General features: G+C 40.7%; 1 protein-coding gene across 2 annotated transcripts in view; it reads left to right on the top strand.

The window, feature by feature from the left end:
* Positions 1–18,742, top strand: part of PROSER1 (proline and serine rich 1) — a 32,091-nt gene extending 13,349 nt beyond the window's left edge. For both annotated transcript variants that reach the window (XM_077810665.1, XM_077810674.1), the window contains 9 exons: positions 962–1,055; positions 1,626–1,736; positions 2,436–2,519; positions 3,524–3,602; positions 7,901–7,996; positions 8,112–8,156; positions 12,192–13,947; positions 14,594–14,741; positions 17,045–18,742. In XM_077810665.1, the coding sequence (XP_077666791.1) occupies positions 962–1,055; positions 1,626–1,736; positions 2,436–2,519; positions 3,524–3,602; positions 7,901–7,996; positions 8,112–8,156; positions 12,192–13,947; positions 14,594–14,741; positions 17,045–17,167 (2,536 nt within the window). In that variant the 3' untranslated portion in view covers positions 17,168–18,742. The remainder of the gene's footprint in view (positions 1–961; positions 1,056–1,625; positions 1,737–2,435; positions 2,520–3,523; positions 3,603–7,900; positions 7,997–8,111; positions 8,157–12,191; positions 13,948–14,593; positions 14,742–17,044) is intronic.
* The last annotated feature ends 902 nt before the right edge of the window (positions 18,743–19,644 follow it).

Here is a 19,644-nt window from a genome sequence, read left to right as displayed (position 1 = left end):
CGGCCTGCGGGCCGCATCCGGCCCACGGGACCCTCCTGCTCAGCCCCTGAGATCCTGGCCTGGGGGCTAGTCCCCAGCCCCTCCCCCGCAGTCTCAGCGTACCGTGCCACCGGTGCAATGCTCTGGGCGGCCGGGCAGCACAGTTGCAGAGCTGTGGCCTGACCTGGTGCACTGGGTGGCAGGGGGGGTGGATAGAGGGCAGGGGAGTTCGGGGTGGTGGTCAGGGGGTGGGGGTGTCGATAGGGGGCAGGGCGGTCAGAGGGCAGGGAACAGGAGGGGTTGGATGGGGCAGGGGTCCCGGAGGGCAGTCAGGAAGGAGAGGGGGGGTTGGATGGGGCGGCGGGGGGCAGTCAGGGGCAGGGGTTCCGAGGGCGGTCAGGGGATAGGGAGAAGGGGTGGTTGCATGGGGCAGGGGTCCCTGGGGGCAAGTCAGGAATGAGAGGGGGGTGTTGGATGGGGGGGCAGTCAGGGGTAGAGGGTCTGGGGGTGGTGAGAGGGCAGGCAGTAGGAGGTGGTAGATGGGGTAGGAGTCCCGGGGGGGCCATCAGAGGACAGGGGCATTGGATGGGGCAGGAGTCCTGGGGGAGCCGTCAGGGGTGAGAAGCGGATAGGAGGGAGGGGCTGGGCCACGCCTGGCTGTTTTTGGGGGAGACAGCGTCCCCTAACCGCCCCTCCATACAATTTTGGAAACCCGATGTGGCCCTCAGGCCAAAGTTTGCCCTCCCCTGAGCTATAAGCATGGTCGAGAGCTCTTTTTGTTCAGAATATCACCAGGTTGATCCATCACTGTGTTTTGTGATCTGTTACCATCCAATTTTCACTTCTCAGCCATTTTTGCTTTTTTACACACACGCCCCATTGTGCCTGTGCAATTGCATGGGCTTGCAGCTGCTAGGTCCTGATCATGTGTGTGTGATAGGTATAAGAAATGACAGTAACTGTTCAACCGTTTTCTTTGTAGCAACATTGTTGATGCTCAGAATTACCGCCTTATTGAGGACCTGTTCAGGATTAACATGTCAGAGAAGAAAAGGTGCAGGAGAATTCTTGAGCAGGTATTAGAAGATGTTCGCTGATATTGTGTTATTTCCCTCCATATGGTCACTGCAGGATCAGAGCCCATATAATTAATAGCTAATGCAAACTATTGGTTGACAATCTGAAGGAAGTGAGTCTGTGAAGGAGGAGAGCAAATCATTGGTGGTTGTTGGAGAAGAGGAAGACTTTTTCACACATAAGGGTTGTGTAGGAAAAAAGCCATGGTAATGTGGGAGATTACTAGGGTCACAGTCCTACTTTCTTTAAAGTCATTCTGAGTACTGCCATTGACTTCAGTAGGAGTAGAATTGGGCCCAAAGGAGCCATCAAAACAAGGTGAGCCTGGATAGAGCATATGGCATACAGTGAATTGGGGAGGAGTAGATGGAAAGAAGAACTAATACACAGGGTAAGCAAAGCTATGGAGAACTTTGAATCTGGATGTCCATGTAGGTATATTCATTATTAATGAAGGCTGCATATTACAATTCATATCCTTTTAAAAGTGCTGAATTTCAGACACTAAATAATGTAATACTATCTGAATTTGTAGCGTTTTAATTCTACTTTCTTTGGTTATGATGCAGGCTTCCAAAGGAGGCTGTAAAGCCCCTCATGCTATGATATCTTCCTGTGGCATGATTCCTGGAAACCCTTATCCCAAGGGGAAACCAAGCCGGATAAATGGAATTTTCCCAGTATGTGAAGTCTACTTAAGTTCTTCAAAGTGCTTTTGATTTAGGATGTACTGTAGTATACCTGAACTGCTGTTCATTCAAATGAAAGGAGGACATCTTGGTCTGAGTGGAATTAAAAACAATAACTTTTTGTCATAATTTGCCCAGTAACCATTCATACTGAACAATTAAAAAGAACTCAGATTTCTTTTATACAAGAAATAGAAAATTTTTTATCTTGTACCACAAACATGCTATACAGAATCATGGAAACTAAAGGTGTAAAAGGCTTATTAGTAGAGTGATTAACTTTTTGACATAATATGGGATTGATCTCTGCAATAGGTTTACTAGTCTTGATTCAGTTTTAAATGTCCTATGCTAAATGCAGTCTGTGAACTCCTTGTAGCTTATCTTTCTGGTGGCAAGGACCCCAGAATTGAATGCAGAATTCAAGGTATAGCAAAAACTGTGACGATTTAATATGCTTCTATGTACAAAAGTCCAGTGTTATAATGCAGCCTAACTGAAACTTTCTTAATTATGATGCAACAAATCCAGAACACAGTTCTGTATTTTGGAATGTGTGACTGAGACTATCAAAGTAGCTGTGAATTTGAATATTATTCAGAATAAGAGTAAGGTGAAAACCTTTATCTCCGCTTTCTCCTATTTATTTCTAAATAAATGCTTAATAACTGATGTTTCTTAATGTCTTAGGGAACACCTATCAAAAAGGAGACTGAAGAATGTACTAATGAAGGGAAGGGAATTGCAGCCCGTATACTTGGACCATCCAAACCAGTACGTCTTTAAAAAAAAAAAAAAAATCATAAGTCTTATGAAATGCTGTCACATCACTAGAAAATAGAGAGACTTGAAGGGGGTATGAAGAAGCCCCATCTCTACTTTCTTGTCATGAAGCATTGATGGCTTTACTTAAGCTTCTTAACTGTAATAAGAATGCTATTCAGTGTCCCAGTATTTCTATATTTTTATTCACTATAAAGAGAGAAATTCTGCAGGGGTTTCCATTTGATACAATATGCATGCATTCTAGGACAAAATATCAACTGGGCTAGTAAGAGGAACCAAGCCAGTTCCCGTTGTTCATCATGACCTGATCTAGAAGTTTTAACAGCCATTCTGGCTTTGTTTCATGATCTGTGAGGCTTTTCCACATCAAAATCTAATACACAACTCCTGAAATAAGGTGCTTACTGAGGAAATTTATTCTATGGCAACACAACTAAATTTCTGATTAAAAATAAAAGTGTGTTTTTTTTTGTTTTTTTTTTTTAACAAGGACAGCAAAGAACTGAATCTGACGTTTTCAATGTGAGTTGAGAAGTGTTGCAGAAATGTATGACTAGTACTTCTGTTTCCAGGTGTTTCCCAGTCTAGTGGCTGTATTTTTTATTTTTTTTTTTATTTTAAGGACTGGATAATTTTATGGCCATAGATTGCATTTGTGGTTATGCAAATTAAGAGAAGGAAAACAATCCAATGCTTCAGGGCATGAAAGCTTCATGGATCAGGAAAGACTTTCGTTTTTTTCCCTGTCCTATTGCTATATTACACAATTATGTTATTACAACAAGTATTTCACCTTCTTTAGAAGCATTCAAGTATTGGCAGCTTTAGAGACAGGGAAGCAAACATAATGAATCAGCAACATGATTTGATACAGCAAATTCTCTTTCCCAGGATAAATAACAATGATTTGTACAGTATCTAAGCATCTAAATACTAAAATTTTTGGCAGAGAAACATATTACTTAATGCTTTTTCACTTTTTTTTAATATAGGCTCCAGCAACATACAACCCACACAAACCTGTTCCGTATCCCATCCCACCATGCCGGCCACATGCAACTATTGCACCAAGTAAGGCTTCTTTGTGCTTTAGCTTGATCCTATTATTTGATCTATTTGATATTTTTTTTTAAAAAGGTTCTAGTGTGGTGATACGTTTCTGGCCATAGTTACCTTTTTAGTTGGCTGTGCTCCCTGTGCGTATTCTGGGTCCTAACTCTAACTTCTCCTGTTATCACTGTAGAGGCAATACCATGAGCGTGTGGGCTTCTTTTCTGGATTCTGCATCATTCAAAGAACTGTCAACACCTTCTGATTGTAGAATCTCTTATTACTGGAGGTGACATGCATTCCAGAATAGATGAGGATGATAACTACAGAGTTCTTAGAACTCAATTGAATATAAATATTTGACTTCTGTATCATAAAAGCCAATACAGAGTTTGTTGTTGGGAAGCTGGATGTGTTCTTTGAATCTGGCCATGAAAAAGATATGCTATCCCTTTTAGGGTATGTCTGCAAAGCCAGTGGCAGCCTACAGCAGGGAGCCTTCAAGCCCATGTCAACAGACTTGGGCTCATGCTACCCCACTAAATATAGCTGTGTAGACCGCTTTGAAGTTGCTGCTTGAGCTGGAACTTGGGCTCTGAAGCCCACTTCCCTCTCTAGGCTTCGGAGCATGAGCTCCAGCCTGAGCCATGACATCTACAAGCTATTTGTAGCATGGTAGCACGAGCCCTGTGAGCCTGAGTCTGTCACCCTGAGCTCAGAGGCTCGCTGCCCCAGGCTGTGTAGATGTATCCTTAAAGGCAAAGACCACAACGTCAACATAAGTGAGTTTATTTCAGTTGCTTTAAGCTCCTTTCATCAAATGCTACACTGCATTAAGAAACTGCATTGTAATTAGTTAGTAAATAAAGTGAACTGAGCCTTGCTTCACTTGACTGTTTTTAAGTCATGAGCAAAACTTATGTGTAAGGTGTTTCGGTATATATCGGTGGGGAGTGTTTGTCCCCTCAGTGAATGTAAACTGCTCCTTATATCTTTGCCATAAACCGTCATGCAAGGAATTTTAATACTGTAGCATGACGGAACCTCGAAAACTTGAATTAAAAGTGTGCATATCGGAAGTTACTTGATGTTCATAAGTTCCTTTCCATGTTTTGAGTGATTTTGATAGTGCTGTCTGTATCTTATATATGTGAATTTGCATATATGCTTTTAACACCCTTCGTGGGGGTGTAGGTACATCTTTTCATATAAGCTCTGATGTCCCCCTTCACTACAGTAACTCAGCACTAAAACAGTACAACAGTGTGTGCCAGTTACTACACCTTATAGGAAGATAAGGATGCTATTTTTATGATAGGAAACATTTACTAAACCTAATCTATCAAGATCACCTGCTATTCCAGTTTAGTACCTTATCATTTAAAGAGATGTTGAAGGACGACAGTTCCAAAGTATGACATTTACCATGAAAGGACTCTTTCTCTTGTAAATCTCCTTGCCAAAAGGGTTGTAACAGCCTTAGGGTGGGAGTTGTTAGGATGGGAACAACAACAAAAAATACTGTGACCCACATATGCATTTAGTATCATAGATTCATAGATATTAAGGTCAGAAGGGACCATTATGATCATCTGGTCTGACCTCCTGCACAATGCAGGCCACCGAATCTCACCCACCCACTCCTGCAATAAACCTCTCACCTATGTCTGAGCTATTGAAGTCCTCAAATCATGGTTTAAAGACTTCAAGGTGCAGAGAATCCTTCAGCAAGTGACTCGTGCCCCATGCTGCACAGGAAGGCAAAAAACCCCCAGGGCCTCTTCCAATCTGCCCTGGAGGAAAATTCCTTCCCGACCCCAAATATGGCGATCAGCTGAACCCTGAGCGTGTGGGCAAGATTCACCAGCCAGATACCCAGGAAAGAATTCTCTGTAGTAACTCAGATCCCATCCCATCTAACATTCCATCACAGGCCATTGGTCCAATTTACCATGAATAGTTAAAGATCAATTAATTGCCAAAATCATGTTATCCCATCATACCTTCTCCTCCATAAACTTATCAAGTTTAATCTTGAAGCCAGATAGGTCTTTTGTCCCCACTGCTTCCCATGGGACGCTGTTCCAGAACTTCACTCCTCTGATGGTTAGAAACCTTTGTCTAATTTCAAGTCTAAACTTCCCGATGGCCAGTTTTTATCCATTTGTTCTTGTGTCCACATTGGTACTGAACTTAAATAATTCCTCTCCATCTCTGGTATTTATCCCTCTGATATATTTATAGAGAGCAATCCTATCTCCCCATAACCTTCTTTTGGTTAGGCTAAACAAGCCAAGCTCCTTGAGTCTCCTTTCATAAGACAAGGTTTTCTATTCCTCTGATCATCCTAGTAGCCCTTCTCTGTACCTGTTGCAGTTTGAATTCATCCTCCGTAAACATGGGAGACCAGAACTGCACACAGTATTCCAGATGAGGTCTCCCCAGTGCCTTGTATAACGGTACTAACACCTCCTTATCCCTACTGGAAATACCTCACCTGACGCATCCCAAGACCACATTAGCTTTTTTCACGGCCATATCACATTGGTGGCTCATAGTCATCTTGTGGTCAACCAATACTCCAAGGTCCTTCTCCTCCTCCGTTACTTCTAATTGATGCGTCCCCAGCTTATAACTAAAATTCTTGTTATTAATCCCTAAATGCATGACCTTACACTTCTCACTATTAAATTTCATCCTATTACTCCAGTTGACGAGGTCATCTGGATCCTACTGTATGATATCCTGGTCCTTCTCTAAATTGGCAATACTTCCCAGCTTTGTATCATCCGCAGACTTTATTAGGACACTCCCACTTTTTGTGCTGAGGTCAGTGATAAAAAGATTAAATAAGATTGGTCCCAAAACCGATCCCTGAGGAACTCCACTGGTAAACCTCCCTCCAGCCTGACAGTTCACCTTTCAGTATGACCTCATAGAATCATAGAATATCAGGGTTGGAAGGGACCCCTGAAGGTCATCTAGTCCAACCCCCTGCTCGAAGCAGGACCAATTCCCAGTTAAATCATCCCAGCCAGGGCTTTGTCAAGCCTGACCTTAAAAACCTCTAAGGAAGGAGATTCCACCACCTCCCTAGGTAACGCATTCCAGTGTTTCACCACCCTCTTAGTGAAAAAGTTTTTCCTAATATCCAATCTAAACCTCCCCCACTGCAACTTGAGACCATTACTCCTCGTTCTGTCATCTGCTACCATTGAGAACAGTCTAGAGCCATCCTCTTTGGAACCCCCTTTCAGGTAGTTGAAAGCAGCTATCAAATCCCCCCTCGTTCTTCTCTTCTGCAGGCTAAACAATCCCAGCTCCCTCAGCCTCTCCTCATAAGTCATGTGTTCTAGACCCCTAATCATTTTTGTTGCCCTTCGCTGGACTCTCTCCAATTTATCCACATCCTTCTTGTAGTGTGGGGCCCAAAACTGGACACAGTACTCCAGATGAGTACTACCTGCTGTAGTCTCTGCTTTAACCAATTCCTTATCCACCTATCAATTTTCATATTGATCCCCATCTTTTCCAATTTAATTAATAATTCCCAGTGTGGCACCGTTTCAAACGCCTTACTGAAATTGAGGTAAATTAGATCCACTGTGTTTCCTTTGTCTAAAAATCTGTTACTTTCTCAAAGAAGGAGATCAGGTTGGTTTGGCACGATCTACCTTTTGTAAAACCAAGTTGTATTTTGTCCCATTTACCATTGACCTCAATGTCCTTAACTACCTTCTCCTTCAAAATTTTTTCCAAGACCTTGCATGCTACAGATGTCAAACTAACAGGCCTGTAGTTACCCAGATCACATTTTTTTCCTTTCTTAAAAATAGGAACTATGTTAGCAACTCTCCAGTCATACAATACAACCCCTGAGTTTACAGATTCATTAAAAATTCTTGCTAATGGGCTTGCGATTTCATGTGTCAATTCCTTTAATATTCTTGGATGAAGATTATACGGGCCCCCCCGATTTAGTCCCATTAAGCTGTTTGAGTTTCGCTTCTACCTCAGATATGGTAATATCTACCTCCATATCCTCATTCCCATTTGTCATGCTACTATTATCACTTCCTTGCTCCCATCTCTTTTCCCAAGATAGCATGGAATGGAAAGGGGCAAGAATTTTGCTCTCCCAGATTGCTTCAGAGAGCAAGAAATCCATTTATCTCAGTCTCCCGTTGACACTGTTTTTATTTTAGAGCCTTGAAAGTATCCTTGTAACAGAATGATACAGACTAGTCCACTCTTAAACCATTTGTTTGTATTTATTGACTTTTGTTTGACGCATATGTGTGGTCTTTGCATATTTTTAGGTGCTTACAACAACGCCGGTCTAGTTCCAATGGCCAGTGTCCTAGCACCAAGCTTACCAGCTCCTCCACCATATACTCCTAATCAAGTGGGATCAGGTAAAGCATGTGTTTCTGTATAAATGCTGGCATAAAAGCATTTTTTTAAATGTGAGAATGGATAACTTATTTCTGAAGTTGTTCTGCCCTTAAATAACTGTTGTTCTCTACCTAGAAAACGAAGACCTTTCCAATCAGGCAAAACCTTCCCAAAATCAAGGTAAAGTGCAGCAGCTCTTCAGGGAAAATCTGCTGTATTTTGATGTAATTTAACATTCCTTTCAGAAAGTTATAAATTATTTTTAAACCTCAAGATTTTTAACTTAATCTGAATGAACATTCGTACTTTGTATTTTTAATTTGTGTGCATATTTGTCCAGATAATATAGCAAACAACAAAGACAAAATACTCTTAGAAATGTAGTGCACTGAAATTCATTACTAGCCACTGTTTTTCAGTTGCTGAAAAAATTGCTTTTTGCCTAATTTGGGGCCTGATCAAGTAGCATTTTTGTGTATGTAAGTCACAGTGGGAGATTTGAATGCACAACCGCCACATTTTGCTGATAGCACAATATGTGCACAGATTGTAACTTGTTTAAATCCAGTATGTGGGGAAGGTTTCATAGTTGCTACTTGTGCCATTCCTATTATGTGTCAGAAGCTAAAAACAAAATAACCTGAACTTTTTTCAAGCTGAATTTGTCTTCTGTTATGCACATAAGCAAGTAACCAAAACAAAGTAAAATGGCCATGTTAAAGGAGCTAACATTAAAAATTATGGGAGAATGTTTTCTCTCTGTTTTGTCTCCATCCCCTGTACCCAGGTGTAGTTGCTCAGGAATTTTGCTACTTAAAGATACGCTTTGTTATACGCTTATGATAGATACACAAGTAAATCAATACAATTAAAAGGACAACATCCTCATCAAAAAGCAGAGTACCAATAACAGTCCTTGGCTCTCTTGAATCTAGATTTCTCTGATACCAACTTTGATGGGTCAGAGCCAAGAACTGTGGTTATTAGTTAATTCTAGGGCTGTTGATTAATTGCAGTTAACTCACGCGATTAACTCAGACAAATTAATTGCAATTAAAAAAATTAATCACGATTAATTGCACTGTTAAACAGTAGAATACCAATTGAAATTTATTAATTATTGTGGATATTTTTTACATTTTCATATAGATTGTATTCTGTGTTGTAATTGAAATTAAAGTGTATATTATTCTTTATTATAAATATTTGCACTGTAAAAATGATAAACAAAAGAAATAGTACTTTTCAGTTCACCTCATACAAGTACTGTAGTTCAATCTCATTGTTGTGAAAGTGCAATTTACATATGTAGATTTTGGGGGGGGGGTTACATAACCATTCAAAAACAAAACAATGTAAAACTTCAGAGCCTACAAGTCCGCTCAGTCCTACTTCTTGTTCAGCCAATCGCTAAGACAGACAAGTCTGTTTACATTTACAGGAGATAACGCTGCCCTCTTCTTATTTACAGTGTCACCGGAAAGTGAGAACAGGCATTTGCATGGCACTTGTGTAGCCAGCATTGCAAGGTATTTACTTGCCAGATATGTTAAACGTTCGTATGCCCCTTCATGCTTCGACCACCATTCCGGAGGACATGCTTCCATGCTGATGACGCTCATTAAAAAAATAATGCATTAATTAAATTTGTGACCGAACTCCTTGGGGGAGAATTATATGTCCTCTGCTCCGTTTTACTCGCATTCTGCCATATATTTCATGTTATAGTAGTTTCGGATGATGACCAGCACATGATGTTCATTTTAAGAACACTTTCACTGCAGATCTCACAAAATGCAAAGAAGGTACCAACATGAGATTTCTAAAGATAGATACAGCACTGGACCCAAGGTTTAAGAATCTGAAGTACCTTCCAAAATCAGAGAGGGATGAGGTATGGAGCATGCTTTCAGAACTCTTAAAAGAGCAACACTCCAGTGTGGAAACTACAGAACCCAAACCACCAAAAAAGAAAATCTACCTTCTGCTGGTGGCATCTGACTCAGATAATGAAAATGAACATGTGTCGGTCCGCACTGCTTCTGATTGTAAGTGAGCAGAACCGATCATTAGCACGGACACATGTCCCCTAGAATGCATGAAGGGACATATGAATCTTTAGCGCATCTGGCACGTAAATATCTTGTGATGCCAGCTACAACAGTGCTGGGAGAACACCTGTTCTCACTTTCAACTGACATTGTAAACAAGAAGCGGGCAGCATTATCTCCTGCAAATGTAAACAAACTTTTTTGTCTGAGTGATTGGCTGAACAAGAAGTAGGACTGAGTGGACTTGCAGGCTCTAAACTTTTACATTATTTTATTTTTGAATGCAGTTTTTTTTAACATAATTCTACATTTGTAAGTTCAACTTTCATGATAAAGAGATTGCACTACAGTACTTGTATTAGGTGAATTGAAAAATACTGTTTCTTTTGTTTTTTACAGTGCAATTACGTATAATAGATATAAAGTGAGCACTGTACACTTTGTATTCTGTGTTGTAATTGAAATTAATATATTTGAAAATGTAGAAAACATCCAAAATATTTAAATAAATGGTATTCTATTATCGTTTAACAGTGTGATAAAATACGATTAATTTTTTTGATCGCTTGACAGGCCTAGTTAATTCTTCAATTTGGAGTTCAGGAGGAGGTTGTAGAAAGAGAGTCCAGGACGTGGAGCACAGATCCTGGTTTTTTGTAGAAGAGGACAGAAGTGAGACTTTTTGCATTTTGTTTGCAAATATCTAAGATGTTTAAGTTTCAAAATATTAAGAGTATTTGCATATATCAGTTTAAACAGTATCCTAAGATCTTAAGGCTGAGTTTTCACTGGTGGAGAACTTAAGGTTATAAAGGGGGCACAGGTAAATTTAGGGTATAACTTGGAGTTAAAGAAGCCGTAAGTTTTGCCTCCTAGATCAGTGTTCTGTTCATGGTTAAACAGAAAATGTTAATTTCTAAACAAAATATAAAAGTGATTACAACATGCCTTATTTCTCACCCACAATGGAGCAAGAGAATTAAATTAAAAGTAATGGGAACAAAGAACACAATAGCATTTATAGGGAGAGCAAGGTGTTATAAAAATGCTATGGAAGTGACTAGAATTAAAGGGCTCAATCCTTATGTAGTATTTACATAGCACTCCAAATTAGTTAAAACACAGTTTAGCACAAATTTTGGGGTGTTGAGGTCAAACAGTTCTTACTCATGGAAATGCCCACATTGAAGGTGAAGGGGCTACTCACATTTAGTAAGAGTTTCAAGACCCATAATAAGCTCTGAGACACCAACTTTCAGACCTAAACTTAGTGTCCTCTCTCTCATTTAACCTGGTAGTGTGCCTTCCTGCTTTCCTCCAGAGAGCATCCCTCTTTGTTTGCTTTGTAGGGTTGATATAAGCTGAACTTTGTGGTTTTAACTGTAGTGCATTGGTACTTGAAGATGGGACATTTGATCCTCAGTTGGAACAAACTGTTTTTAAAGACTTTGTTTTTATGGGCAGGTTTCAGTGTTAGCTAGTACACCTGTAGCACACATGAATCTCATAGTGCGCTTCCTCTACTGTCCAGATTGTGATATACAGAATCAAAAACAGTGAAAGAATTAAGCCTACCTACCAATAAAATAAAATAACCAAACTTCTTCTAAAATTATGTACTCTGCAGTTGTGGACTGGATTCCAACAAACTTCTGTAAAATCCTGGCATTCTATCTGTTCTAGAATTAGTGTAGACCCTCATATAGAGCTCATGTGGAGAGCAGAAATGGTACCAGTGCTGAATGCTCATCCTATTATGGGTGCTGCTAGATGTTAGGGGCAGAAATTTGCTGTTTACCTGTCTTACATAGAGAGATCTCTGGGAACAAATTTGAAGATTTAAACTCTCTTGCACTAGCTCATGAAGAAGTTGTAAATGCCATAGAATGGGTTAGACGTAATTGCTCGTGCGTGTAATAGATAATTATTGAAGGGAGACACATAGATACATGTAGTCTACTTTCTGCATACTGCATGGCATATATCACTTATATGTAGATACCTCTATATTTTATCTTCATAGCCTTCCATGTAGATTGTGTATATACAAACATGTATGTTACTGCTTGTGTATCATATTTTATAATTATATAAGATGCATTTGTGTTGAACTGAAACATTTCTGTGGGTTTCAAGTATTCTTACCAGTTTTGTTTCTTTGCAGCTTTTTCTGCACAAGCGAATCAGCTCTTTACTCCTCATGGTTCTAATCCTTCAACACCTGCTGCTACTCCAGTTCCTACCCCATCCCCTGTCAAGGCGATAAGCCATCCATTAGCACCTGCCACTGCAGTCATCTCTGGGATGAGCATGTCTACCCCTGTGCTTCCTGTTTTCCCAGGGCAGGTCTCCTCTTCCATCCATACATCTCAGCCATCAACCCCGACTCCATCTGTCATCAAATCCCTTTCATTGCCTGGTGTTCCTGTCACATCTGTTCATAGTGCAACCTCCATCCCTATTCCTGCAGTTTTCTCTGGACTGGCTTCTATCCCTGCTGCTACGCCAGCTCCACAAGGTTCTTCCACACCATGTGCCACACCTGCCTCTAATGAAGCTTTTGCATCTGCTTCTGCACCATTTGCTGGCCTCCCTTTTTCTGCAACCTCTTCAATTGCTTCAGTTAATAATCCTACTCCATTGTCATCAGTTTTTGCTGGCCTCCCTTTGTCCTTGACCCCCACTCCTCAAGGGATATCTAGTCCCATTCCCTCTGCAATTGCTAGCTCTCCTGCCACTAGCATCTCTGGCCCACTTAGCTTGCCTAATCCAATTCTGTCTGTGTTAAAGGGATTTCTGACATCAAATGATACCTCATTAATCAATGCTTTACCTTCTGCTGTGACGAGTGAGCTTGCCTCTTTATCTGCTCTTGCTAATCAAAGCTCTGAGCCTCCTGCCTCCTCTGTAAACAAATGTTATACTCCGTCTGTCACACCTACACCACAACGTTCTTCCACGCCAGGCCTGGCCATTTTCCCGGGTCTTCCATCTCCCTCTGTAGCCAATCCTAGTCCCACTCCCCCGACATTGCCAACGCAGTCACCATTAACCACTTCACAATCTATTATACCAGTCAGCTGTGGCGCCTCCGTTGCGCTTTTGCATGGTGCAAGCCCTACTAATCCTGAGCAGCAGATTTCATCAGCCCCAGTTGCCACAGGTATTCCAGTTCTGGTCAAAACTGAACCCATGAGCCCTACTCTCTCAGCCTTCAAAGGCCCTTCTCATTCGGCTGGCCCATCTCATGGCACGCTAGGATTGTCAGCGCTTGGGCGTGCATATACCTCTGCAACTTCAGTGCCAGTCAGTTTACCTAGTTCCCTTAATCCAGCATTATCAGGTCTCTCCTCTTTGAGTGCTCCCTTAAACAGCTCCACTTCTCTTGCCTCTATTTCCCTTGCCCCACATGCTTCCTCTGCTCCAGTTGCCCCAGTATTTAATGGACTTCCTCCCTTCACGTCTCTGACCAGTAACTTTGCTTTTACTGGTAACCCAGCACTTACACCACCGGTCACTGTCCCAGGGTCTTTGTTAGCCACTCCATCTACAACTGCTTCATCTGTGTCTGCTTCTCATGTGAATTCTACAGCCGCTGTTCTCTCAGGACTCACTGCTTCAGCAACAGTCTCTGCTTCACCCTTTCCGCTTAACTTGTCCAGTGCCGTCCCCTCCCTATTTTCTGTCACCCAGGGGCCTCTGGGATCATCAAACCCATCCTTCCCTGGTTTCCCTGTCTCTAACACACCCACTGTCACTCCAGCTCTCCCTTCTTTCCCTGGCCTCCAGGCATCTTCTGCAGTAGCAGCAGTTGCACCGCTGCCGGCAGCTGCCACAGCCCCATCTCCGGCTCCGGTCCTGCCAGGGTTTGCCTCGGCCTTTAGCTCAAACTTCAACTCTGCACTTGTTGCACAGGCTGGGTATGTTTCTGTTTCTGAAGGAGGTCAAAACCATTTCTTTCTCAGCAAAACATTGATTTACTTTAGACATAGATGGTATTTCCAGGCATAGTTATAAAGTACTTTTAATATTTTAAATGGTTACTTCAGCAGTAGATTTCCATCTGTCTTTAGAATTTAAATGAGGAGGCCAGTCTATATTTTGCAACTAGTGTCCAGGATTCCAGTTTCTATAAGGTCCAATCCTGCAAGGTGATGAGTGTCTTCAGCTCTATGTTGAGGGTACTTGGCACCTCCTACAACATGCTAGGATTTTGCAAGAATGGGTCTAAAATATGTATCAATTTACATACTCAGGTAATAGCAGACAATATCCTAGCCTTTTCTGTGTCAAGAAAAATATCCAACACTACATTTTCACCTACAGAATATTCATGCACAAGCAGTAACTGCACACGAGATACTGGCTTGCATGCTCAAGTTGCATGTGTGTACCAGTGTCCTGGCTTATACATGCAAACATTGTGTGGATGCAGCTTAGGTGTGCTGTTTGGGAAACTTAGTTAATTGAAGTTTAGAAACCCTGGTGCTGTTAGCGAGATAAGAAATCTAGGATAAAATATTGTTGAAAGTGTTCCTAATCACTGCCATGTCTTGGTTATTTCAGCCTGACTTCTGGGCTGCAAACCCCAGGAAATACAGTTTTCCCTGGACTCTTATCTCTTCCTGGTATACCTGGATTTTCCCAAAGTGCCGCACAGTCTTCCCTGCAGGAATTGCAGCATAGTGCAGCAGCGCAATCAGCACTACTACAGGTAAGCTGCGTATTTCTTGATATTGTACTGCCTTAAGGCCCCACTGAGCATTAATTGTTCAATATCAAATCTTTGCTTTTAGAAAGCATAGCTTACATTAAAGAATTGGCTACGAGGCTGATACAGTACACTCTGATAATCCAACATTCGGTTGTCTGAAGATAGCTGTTGCTCTTGCGGGACTGGACTGTCATCAGTGGCGCTTCAGCTGACTTTCTCTAAAGGCTATAGATACGTTAAAACCTTTCTTATGGGTGGCATTGTAAAAGTGGGGAGGAGGAAAGGGGACAGATCTGACGTGTAAAATTTGTAGTATCTTGATAGTGCACTGACCACATGGTCGGGAGACCTGGGTTCACGCTAATTTTGTGATTTTAGGCAAATCACTTAATCTGTGCTTCATTGGTTTTTACAGACGGAGAAACCATTTTCTTTGTAAAGTCTTTAAGATCTACAGCTGGAAAATGATAAGGGAACAAAAAATTACCTACAGGATTTTAAAATTATACCCATATATATTGTACTAATGGAAGACATTGTTCTTGTTTGCATGCTTTGATCACTGAAATTATAATTTAAATATAGATCTTAGTAAAAAATACAATAAGGTTGTGAAGGAAGGCTTAATGTTAGAAAATTAGTGAAACTCTTCTTAAAACCTCAGTCTCAAATGAAGCCATCTGGAAAACCACCCCTCTTTACCGTCTCTGTGAATCAAACCGCTTTCCTAGCGTTCTGTAGTGGCTGTAGCATAGATATACAACAAAGAGGACCTGGGGAAATTATAGACCAGTCAGCTTAACTTGGATACATAGAAAGATACTGGAACAAATTATTAAACAATCATTTTTTAAGCACCTAGAGGATAATAGGTTGTAAGGAATAGTCAGCATGAATTTGTCAAGAACATATTATTCCAAACCAACCTAATTTCCTTCTTTGACGGGGTTATTGGCCTAGTGGATGGGGGAAGTGGTACACATAGTATCTTAATTTTACTAAAGCTTTTCATACAGTCTCACGTGACATTCTTATAACCAAACTAGGGAAATGCAGTCTAGATGAAATTACTGTAAGGTGGGTGCAAAACTGGGTAAAAGACTGTACTCATAGAAGTAGTTCTCAATGGTTTGCTGTCACATTTGGAAGAAATATCTGGGGGGCAGGCCCACAGGGGTCTGTCCTGCATCTGGCACTAGTCAATATTTTCATTAATGACTTGGATAATGGAGTGGAGAGTGTGCTTATAAAATTTGCGGTAGAGGTGGCAAGGACTTTGGAAGACAACATTAGAATTCAAAATAATCTTGACAAATTGACTTGAAATCAACAAGAAGATAAAGACAAGTGCAAAGTACTACACTTAGGAAGAAAAAAAGTCAGATGCACAACTCCAAAATGGGAAATAACTGGCCAGGCAGTAGTGCTGCACAAAAGCATCTATGGATTACAGTGGATCCCAAACTGAATACGAATCAACAATGTGATTCAGTTGCAAAAAGGGCTAATATCATTCTAGGGTTTATTAACAGGAATATCTTATGTCAGACACAGGAGGCAATTGTCCCACTGTATTTGGCACTGATGAGGCCTTAGCTGGACTACTGTGTCCAGTTCTGGGTATCACACTGCAGGAAAGATAGGGACAAACTGAAGAGAGTCTAGGAGAGATCAAGAAAAGTGGTAAAAGGACCTGACCTCTGAGGAAAGGCTAAAAAAGAAAAATATCTGTATATTAAGTCTTGAGAAAAGAAGACTGAGAGGGGGACCTGAAAAGTCTTCAAATTATGTTAAGAGTTGTTATAAAGAGGATGGGGTTCAATTGTTCTCCATGTCCTCTGAAGGTAGAACAGCAATGGCTTAATCTGCAGCAAGGAAGATTTAGATTAGGAAAAACTTTCTAATGATATGCTTTGTTAAGCTCTGAAATAGGCTTCCAAGGGAGGTTGTAGAATCCCCATCATTGGAGGTTTTTAAGAACAGTTTATTTAAACACCTGTCAGGTTTATCTGGACCTGCCTGAGTGCTGGGGACTGAACTAGATGACCTTCTGAAGTCCTTTTCTGCTCTTCATTTCTATGATTCTCTGTTTCAGGGGGAAATTGCTATGTAATTAAAGAACCGCCTAAACTTAGATATACTTCCTGCCCCTGTCTCCCTCCTCCGCAGCACACCCAACACGCTATTCTGAAACTTCTCTTGTTAAGAGTTCTGTAGCATGAACAGAAATAGTTCTCCGCATGGCTTTTTTTTTTTTTTTTTTAAAGTTCCTTCCTAACTTGCTTGCTTTCTCTTTCTTGAAGGCACATTCAGCTTCAGCTCTAGAGAACTATCCAGCTCAGCCTGATGGTTTTGCTAGCTATCCCTCTGCACCAGGAACACCGTTTTCACTGCAGACAAGTCTACCCCAGAGTGGATGGCAATAAATATCGTCTTTTTCTTGACAAGCAAGACATATTTGAAGACTGCAGTGGTGGCTTGACAGAGCCTGGTCCTGTTGCCATTAAGTCGATGGCAAAATACACATTGACTTCAATGGGGACATGATCTGGCCCAGAAATTGGGACAGAGAAGGAAGACAAGAGAGTGAAGAGATTCTGGGAAACTGTTCTTGTGTCAGATTACAAACAAATCCATGATTACTTGCTTTGAAACAATTTAGGATGTGATCCTGTGATGTACTGAACGTCCTCAACTTCCTCTGTAGCTAGGGAGTTGGATGTTTGTTTCCTCATAGGACCAGGCCCTTTAAACACAGACTTCCTGTGTAAATAGAACGATTTGCAGCGAAACGGTATGGGGAAAATGGTATTCTAAATAGTGTGTGGTATTTTTCACCCATCATTCTTCTCAAATGTGTATGGTATATGTGGTAATGTAGAAAGAACATCTAGATTGAAATTAGACACTTAAAGCTGTAGACAATCCTTAGTGTAGATACACATCTCTGGTTACCATCAGTAAGAGTTGTGTGCGCAGATCAAGGTCCGTGTATGGCTCTTGGGATTTATTCTCTCCTTCATATGCATGAGTAACTCTTTATTAGCATCAGTAGTATGTCAAGGGGAGACTAGATCAGATTCTTAAAATGCCATATGAAATATTGTTGTGGACCTGCTGATGAACTGAATACTCCTCTATCTGAGTCAGAACAAAAGGAAGCCAGACAATGATGCTGTACTCCATTCTGGGATAGGAACTAGTTACTTTTAATTGAGTAAACTTTAGCTAGCGAGGAACACTTCTTTACAGAAATGCAAACAAGCCTTTCATTTTGCCTCCAGGATATGCTCTTTAACATCCCCCTATGTTAATGGAAGTAATTGTATTGCACATAGACTACCTATCCATCACTGTTTGCCGTAGGCTTTTGTGAATGTTTACAGTCATGGACCAAATATTACTGTCACACTCATGTAACCAAAACTTGGTTATATTCCATGGACTAGCAAGTGTGTGAGTGAGTGCAGAATTTGGGCTATGGATTTTTAGCATTTTTCCTTGGAAAACTTACATGATTTTAAAGGTAAATAACTGAATTAACTGCATTGGCTAGGAATGGTATGACACAGCATATGGAAAGATCTTGCTTTGTAAGTAAAATGCAGCGTGTGCACTCATAATAATTGTAGTACCTGTGGCAGTGTGTAACACACCATTGAATATCATCTGTTTAAGAAAAACTCTTGATCAAGTTCTAAAAGGCAGTAGAGATGATGATATGCAATCATGTGACTTTAAAATAAACTGTAGAAGATACACTGTAGAACAGTTCTGCACCTAGAGTTTTACTTTTTTAAAGATGGATTCTGCTGGAAGACGTTGCTAATGTATTTTCTTTCAATGTGTGAACAAACTTTTTTAAAACCTTAATGGGAATTCCTGTATTAGTTTTTAACACAATTTTTTAAAATAAGTTTACACTCATGGCACAAAGGCTTTCGTGACTCTTTGCCTAGTAGTTTATAAAACACTTGAATAAACAATTTTTTACAAAAAAATTTCCTGAAGTTTTATCTTAGATTAATGGAAGTGAGAGATTCTGTGGTATAATGTAGAATTTTGTGCTGAATATAATGTAGTTACTTAAAAACCAACAGTGCGATACTACAGCAAATATCCTGCTGAATATGTCTGAATCAGACCAGTATTTAAATACATTATTTGATTCTATAATACGTTAAACTGCATGTAACTGTCAACAGCGATAAGAGTGACACAGCTGTTTTCAAATGTCTGAGATATAACTTATCGGTGAATGAAAATCTTCCAAAGCAAGACCGAACAGTTGCTGCATGCATGCTTTGATACTGAAGCTGGGAGAGGAGATGTCTCTTCACTGTTTTCTTCAGCTTGGGCGTAATCCTACAGTGTGCTGAGCAGCCTCATTTTCCTTTGAGGTCATCTTGTGGGTTCAGCTGTCTTTTCTCCAAAGCTACTGCACAACTATTATTGTCTAGCACTTTGTTAGTTTTCAGGAGGAGGAAGATAAGGTAACAGATAAGGTTTCTCGTTTCAATTTAATATCTTGGAAGGTAAGCATTGTGTGCCAGTGAGGATCCATACTGTCAGACATAGAGCCTGCACCATTTTGGGGCCAGGATATGTAGTCCATGTCCAAGAACATTAAGGCAATTGGTCAAATTTGGATCTAGTGTAAGTGGGTGCAACTCCATCGAAGACAGTGCAGTGGCTGTCCCTGTTTCCATCAAATCCGAACTTGGCCCTGGTATATTATGTCGTTGAGTTTGCCCATCAAATCTCTATTATTGTGCTTTACAACAAATATTAGGCAGCAGATATGATACTTTTACACAATACATAGAAAATTTGGCTGTGGTTTAGCTACCCACTTCACTCCCCATGTAGGGAGACTGTTTCTGACCCAGCTGTATTAAAATGT

The sequence above is a fragment of the Eretmochelys imbricata genome, chromosome 1 (genome assembly GCF_965152235.1).
Source record: "Eretmochelys imbricata isolate rEreImb1 chromosome 1, rEreImb1.hap1, whole genome shotgun sequence".
NCBI classification, from domain to species: domain Eukaryota; kingdom Metazoa; phylum Chordata; order Testudines; family Cheloniidae; genus Eretmochelys; species Eretmochelys imbricata.
This window is presented reverse-complemented; position numbering and strand designations above follow the sequence as displayed.